General features: G+C 27.9%; 1 protein-coding gene across 1 annotated transcript; it reads right to left on the bottom strand.

The window, feature by feature from the left end:
• Positions 1–1,863: 1,863 nt before the first annotated feature.
• LOC145075454 (protein FAR1-RELATED SEQUENCE 5-like) lies at positions 1,864–4,477 on the bottom strand. The gene is made up of 6 exons (XM_079021698.1): positions 3,822–4,477; positions 3,450–3,645; positions 2,846–3,272; positions 2,663–2,727; positions 2,360–2,484; positions 1,864–2,215 (listed from the first exon to the last, which is right to left on the bottom strand). The coding sequence occupies exons 1-6, from the start codon at positions 4,475–4,477 to the stop codon at positions 1,864–1,866; spliced, it is 1,821 nt and encodes a 606-aa protein (XP_078877824.1).
• Between the last annotated feature and the right edge of the window lie 3,430 nt (positions 4,478–7,907).

Genomic DNA, 7,907 nt, shown 5'->3' with positions numbered 1-7,907 from the left:
TTTTTATACAACTGAAATTTACATATGATTATACCATAATAAAAAAAATAAATATCTTTAGTATATATTTATGATTATTATACCAACATGATGTATTCATTTATGATTAAAAAATTACTAATCCATAAAAATTATATTGGTTACAGAGTGCTTATCTATACTCAACATTTTCCGATGAAAGAAAGTATGAAAAATTCAAGGAGAACTTTCATGACAGTACCGATGGGTACAAAAAAATCTTGAACATCAAAGATATTGACATGGTACGTTAATTAAACTTGTTTATATATATATATATATATATATATATATATTATCAACAAAATACTTACCAATATATACCTAAAAACAGGTATTATTTCCAGTTGTTAGAAGTGCTCACATTTTTGTGATTGTCTTCAACTTAAAGAAACCATCAATTGAAATTCTGGACAATAGTGCAGTTGAGGGGGATTATAAAGCGAAATACAGAATACTATTGAAGCCTTTGGTATGTACCTTATTCACAACATAAAAGAACAAATTTATTACATATCTAACTTTTATTTTATTTAATGATCAGAAAAATTTGTTTGTGAGATACTTTAATGAAATAAACCATCCAAGAGAAAATGCAGTATCAAAAGAAAGTATCACACCCCAACGACTTCAAATGTCGTGGAGAACAATTAAAAACAAAATTGATTGTGGGATCTTTGCAATGAGACATATGGAGACCTATATGGGACAACCACTCTCAAAGTGGAAACTGGGTCTTCATAAAGAAAGCGCTCTTCAACAAACTACTATGGAGAAGCTCAGAAAAAGGTATGCACACCGAATGCTAATTTCTGAAATTAACATGTTGAAGGCTAAGGTGTTGGATCTTGTTGAAAAATATCAAAAAGTTGACTTCAAAGTGCGTACTGATCATGCATATAAGGCTATGGAAACAATTTAAAAAATGTTAAAAGAATATTGATGATTGCTTGTGATGAAGTGTGATGCAATAGAACAGTTTTTGTTGAAGATGAATGAATTTGAAGTACATGTAAGATGATTATGCGAAACAAGTTTTCGATGGTTTGTTAAATGTTGTTGAACATCGTTTAAATAGTTTGTCAAATGCTTATGAACAAGTTTTATAATCTTGTGTTGAATGATTATGTAATAGAAACAAGTTTGCTTATTTCTGTCATTTTTTTATATTCAAAGTTTTCTTATTCATGAATGAATACGAATATGATATATTCATTTATAAATATAACAAAATTCAGATATGAATATAACTTATTTAATAGTTTAATTCTGTCATTTTTTTATATTCAAATATTTTCAAACTTTATTTTTGTTTATTCATACAAAATAATAATTAAAAAAAATCTCATAAGCTTGCATACAACTTCAACACCCGTCTTTCTTTTCAATCTTGAATATGTATAATCACTCTCACACTCAAATTACTTCAACAAAATACTTATGAATATAACTTATTTATTACCATATGAATATAACAAACTTCATATATGAATATACATATTTGTATTTATTTATGGTATATTCATTTGTCAATTTTATTTAAGTTTAATCATAATTGAATACAAACATGCTATATTCATTTTCCTTTAATATGTAAATAATAACATCTTCTATGATAAATGAATCCACATATTATTGATATGGTAAATTATTCATTTATGAATAATTTACCATATCAAATATAACTTATTTTATAGTAATTTAAAAAACAAATATCAACATATAAATTTACCATATCAATATAAATGTGTATTATTCATACATGAATATTATTGTTTATTGTTTTTATCTGCGTATATTCATAAATGAATAAAACCAAAAAAATAAAAAATAAAATAAAAATCCTTAACTGTCTTTTGCTGATTTAGCAGCTCCAACTCTTTTTGGACAAGTACGTAAATTGTGTGGAACTCGTTTTCCACATCCTGAACACATTTTATGTTCTTTTTTAGAATTTTCATATGCTACTTCACCTGCACTTGGAATTCTTTTCTTGATTCCAAAACCTTTATTGCTTTGAACTTCAGGAACATGAATATTAATCTCTTTTGGAATAGGAATAGTAACACCCAAAAGCTTGCATACGACTTCACCATCCGTCTTGTTTTTCAATCCAGGAGATATATAATCACTCTCAAATTCCTTCAACAACATTTGTTGTTTCTCAGCAAACAAAGCCAATTTCTTTTTGTCATCTCTTACAATATCCAATCATGATTCAAAACTATAATATGAATCATTCACTAGCTTTACATTCTCACCATCACCTGAATCCGATTGAAGAGAACTAAAACGATAATTCCTTGATATCACATCCTTTCTCCATCTTTTCAAAATGTACCTTTCAGGAATTTCTTTAACACCACATCTCATCGTTATTGTAAAAGCATGTCTGCGTAAAACACTCATACGCTTAAAATGTTCACAACTGCAATTTATTTCTTTCTCTTCAGCTTTTATTTGAACCTGATACAAAAACAAAATTTACACATTTACATTCATATAACAATACTCATATCAACACTCATATATTCATATATGAGTATTCATATATTCTTATATGAATATTCATATTCCTATATGAATATTCTCATATTCATATATGAATATTATTATATTTTTCATGAAAAACAAGTAAACTTACCTTAAATTCATTTTTAAATTTGCTTTTAGTGTTGTTGTGCTGCACAATGTAAACTTCCCAACCATCTTCAATACCAACATATGAGTATGTATAGAAAAAACGTGCTTTATATATATATATATATATATATATATATATATATATATATATATATTTCTTTTTGCAATTCAAAAAATAATGTACCTGTATAAACCTTTGATGCTTGCAGTTCTATTTCTCGAGGTGTTTGCATTTTATATGATGCTTTCTTTGATGCCTTATCAAGCTCTCGTTGAGTATTCCTTTGCTTTTGAATAGCAATGTCGTAATTAATCATGAAATTCAAAAGTAAGTTCCCACTTTCTGAGTATGTATTAAAGAATGAATTCATACTCTCTGACCTAGATGTAGTCTTCATCAAACCACACATTGGAATATCCTTAAAATATCCAGGTATCCATGAATCACGTATTGTAAACATGTCTTTAAACCATCTTGTGTCTTCAAGATTGAATTCCTTCATAAGCGAACCCCACTTCACCTCAAAAACATCAGGTTTCATATTAATGTCCCAAACAAGCTTCGAAAACCTTTTTCTAAAGTCTTTGTTTGAAAATAAATCATCTGATATCTGTATTAAAACAAAAATATTCATAAATAAATAAATAATAATAAGTAAAATAACAATCAATATTCATAAATGAATATACCAATAAGTAATATATTTCAAATATATTAAAATAATACCTTTTTTCAACTTTTTCATTATATGTCACATACATAATCAGTGCTTTGAATTAGGAAACACATTCTCAATAGCTTGTTTTATTGCAGCATCTTTATCGGTTAAAACAAGTGTTGGTTCTTTCCCATGACTTTTAAGAAATGCTTTAAGCAACCAAGAGTAAGACTCAATACTTTCATTGCTTAGCGACCCCGATCCAACAATAACCGATTTCTTATGATGGTTTATCACAGTAAATGGAACAAAAACCATTCGATACCTAACACACAAAAAAAATATTCATTAAACTCAATTTTTGATGTATTCATAAGTGAATATAAAAAATATTCATCTATGAATACAGCTACAATATTTCAACAATAAAAATTGAACATTAAACATAAAGTTAAAAATATTCATATATGAATAAGATATAAAAAAAGTACATAGAATAACTTGTTTGTTCGGAAAGTCGCATCAAAAGAGATAACATCACCAAATTCAGCATAATATGCCTTCTCCATTTCATCAGCCCAAAACATACAGTCCAAAACATCATCTTGACAACTGAACTCAAATGAGTAATTTGGATAGTGAGCTCGACGATCATTCATTGTGTTTACTATTATTTGAGCATATTTATAACCAATAACCTTGTTGATATCTCTCCTTAAATTTTTATAGTAAACTACTTTGGGCTTTACAAACTCATACCCACCTCTCAGACTTGCCCTCAACTTATGAGCCATAGTTGGACCTATTTTTGATGTGGAAGCACGCACAATAAACTCTTTTTCTGAATATGACATTTGCCTCACTTTTTTTAAATTGCTTCTCTTCTCAAGTGGATGGTTGTGAAGTTCATCAAACTGAAAAACTTTATAATTTGGAGTTCCATACACAGATTCAAATACAATCCTTTCTTGACAACCAATAGATCTTGAATTTCGTTTCCTCCTAACACCACTTGTACCCAATGTGTCACAAGATTTCTTTTTCAGTTTGCCACCACAATTACATATAACATGTTTCTTCTTTATAATCTTGTTATCAAACCTTGATTGCGTGCTTAATCTTACATCAAAACCACCAATCTCAGCATATCTCAGCATACTCAGAATACATTTTGATACCCAACTTTTATGAAGTGAAGATTAAACCCTTTAATGGAATAAGTTGAACAGGTACATCTGGCTTATAGACATGTTCTCCAATTATATCATCACAATATTGCGCATCATGTACTGAACTTGAAGATTCACCACCTAAAAAAATTATAAACTCTAAAAAATTATAACTTATTCATATATGAATAAAACGAAAAAATAATAAATTCGAAATTACAATTATCACACTTTACTCATATATGAATAAGACAACAATTTATTCATATTAACATATTCATATCTGAAAAAATGATAATCAACAAAATTTTAAACAACAAAATAATTCAATAACTCATACCTTCAAAAAATGAGTTCTTAGCATCTTCTTCTTCACTCTCATTCATAGAAGAATACAAATCACCATCAATAACACTAGAATTCGACATAATAAACCAAATAATCAGTATAAATAAACAAAAACAATCTTAATATCGAATATATCTCACAAAAAAAGTCGTAAAGATGAAAACCTGGTTAATTTCGAATATATCTCACCTCAACGTACAAAATATCTGAAAGAAACTTAAATCAAATCGATCAGATAATGTAATTAATCAATCTCTCTCAGTTTCATATCGTAAAAACTAAAACGATATATCCGATTAAAGTTTAAATCAACTCCAATTTGAACAAATATCTCAAACTATATAACAAAAATACGATCAAATACCTCCAATACATATTCGAAACTTGATAATGTTGATAATGAAATCTGATGAAACAACTCCAAAACGAAGATAATACGCGTAACACCAAACAAATTATGTAAAGCAATAATCTTGATAATAAACTCCGATCTATCCGATTCAAACGATATACATACCTGATCAAATCGGAAACTGAATACGAATAAGAAAAATCAAACACAAATCCGAAACTTCACGATTAATGGAAAAAAATACGTATAATTGCTAACGAGTTATATAAAGAGAATAATCTTGATAATGAATTCCTCATATCCGATTCAAACGAGCTAAAGATATAATCAAATTGGAAAGTGATAACAACGAACATCTAATTTCTATGTAAAAGATTTGCTAATTTACAAATATACCCATAATGAAAAATGCACACACGCTTTTTTTTAAGGTGAACATTTTAGATAAATGATTGGCTGATAATGATTCCCCTATTCTTAACCTTTTTTGTTTTCTCAATTGAACTTTTATATATATATATATATATATATATATATATATATATATATATATATATATATATATATAATAATAAAAGTGGGTTAAATAGAAAATGCATAATTAGGGCAATCTATGCTAGTTACAATGATCAAGTGACATGTGTATAGGGATGAACAGTTTGTACCAAATCTCGATCTCATATCGGTACAGTACCAAAACCGGCATTGAATAGTACCTAATTTAAAAATATGAGACGATACATGGTACTTTAAAATCAAGAAATTCGGGATTCGGTACCATCGATACCGGTACTAGTATCGAAAATCGGTACCATTTCTGGTACCGGTACCGATAATGTTAATTTGGTACGGTTCTTAGGATTGATGTTCGATCAAATTCGGTATTCGGGAAATTTGGAACGGTATCGGTTCCGTCTGACGCTCATCCCTACATGTGTCTAATTCTTTATTCATATATTGTTGAAGTTATTTATGTAATTATTTTAAAGTGATGTGATGTCATACTTTCATTCGTTCCAATATGTGTTGCCTTAATAATTTAATAAAAGTGTAAGTTAACATATAAATCAATAAATTCATTTTCAGTTATAATCTTATAATTATTGTAATTGATTTAATTTCGCTCCTATAGTTTTGGAAATAGTTTAAATTGAATCATTTAATATACGTATCATGAAAGTTGGAAATAAAAAAAAAATCATTTTATAAACAATTTTTTTAGCTGAGAATGAGATAAGCATCTTTTTGGTTCTCTAAAAAAATATGAATTTTTCTTGGTATGTTATACATATATTTAGGTTTTGGAAGAACACACAAAAAGAAATTGTTTCTTTTTTATTTGTTTTGGATTAGCCGACGTAAAAAGCACACAAAAAAAATTGTTTCCCTCATCTATTATTGGGCGGTGTCAAAGAATTTATTTTCCCCTCAAGTATTATTTTTCAACTTGGTACAAGAAGGTTACAGTTGTTAAATCTTGCATGGTTATCAAGTGGCTAACATCCATCGAAGTTGATCAATCCATTGGAAATTATCGATTTTTCATCTAATTGGAAAATCAAGTATAAAAGTGTGATTAGAAAATCGGAAAATCTGAAGAATTATTGATATGAGATCGCCCTTCAGTAGTTGCCCTCCTCGCCCCATTCAATAGAAAGTTGACTTACACGCCTTACTTGATAGGAGGCTTCAGGGAAAGAGATCCTATTTAAAGCACCGTTGGTATCTGAAAATCGGATATAGTGTCGAATCAAATGTTTATTATTTCAAAATTCATACAAAGAATATATTATTTTATTGCATATTCTTCAAGATTATGTTATACACTGTAACATATTTTTATGTGTAAAAATAATATTTTCTTATTCTTCAATAATTTTCGGTTGGTCTATAATTTTGGTGAATCTGTATAAAAAAATATTGCATATACTTCAAAAATATATTATACAATATTAATTGATCGTTCTTAAATAATGAAACTTTTTTACATATCTCTTTAGTTTTATGATAGTTGTTCATAAACATTTATTAGTCAGTGCATTCTTAACAAATGAAATTTGATTATTAAAGAATGAAATAAGTTTCAAGTAAACTTTTGCCCGATTCTTTAATTTTGTACTTTCTAAACACTATATATAAATATTTTGTTAGTATTTTGTAAAACTAATAATGAAATTGCCTAAGTTTTAGAGTAAATTACACGAATGGTCCCTATGGTTTGGGGTAATTTGCGCGTTTGGTCCCTAACTTATTTTTTTAACTCGGAAAGTCCCTATTGTTTGTTTTTGTTACGCGTTTAGTCCCTACTGTTTGTTTTTATTACGCGTTTGGTCCTTGTCTTACCTAAAAAGACTATTATTTACGTAGGGAAAGATGGTGTGGTAGGTAAAATAAGGTGAAAGGGTGGGATTTGGGGTGTATTTATTTAAATAAATTAAAAAATCAAGGGCAAAATAGTTTTTTTAAGTAAGATAGGGACCAAGCGCGTAACAAAAACAAACAGTAGGGACCTTCCGAGTTAAAAAAATAAGTTAGGGACCAAATGCGTAAATTACCCTAAACCATAGGGACCATTCGTGTAATTTACTCTAAGTTTTATAGAAAGAAATATGTTATGAAACTAAATAATTCTTAAACAATGAAATCTATTTCATGTTATGTGATTATTGTGTAAAAAAATATTGCAAAATTTTCAATACGTGATTTTCTGTGATTTGG

The sequence above is a fragment of the Lactuca serriola genome, chromosome 9 (genome assembly GCF_051521515.1).
Source record: "Lactuca serriola cultivar US96UC23 chromosome 9, Lser_US96UC23_V15, whole genome shotgun sequence".
NCBI classification, from domain to species: Eukaryota; Viridiplantae; Streptophyta; class Magnoliopsida; order Asterales; family Asteraceae; genus Lactuca; species Lactuca serriola.
This window is presented reverse-complemented; position numbering and strand designations above follow the sequence as displayed.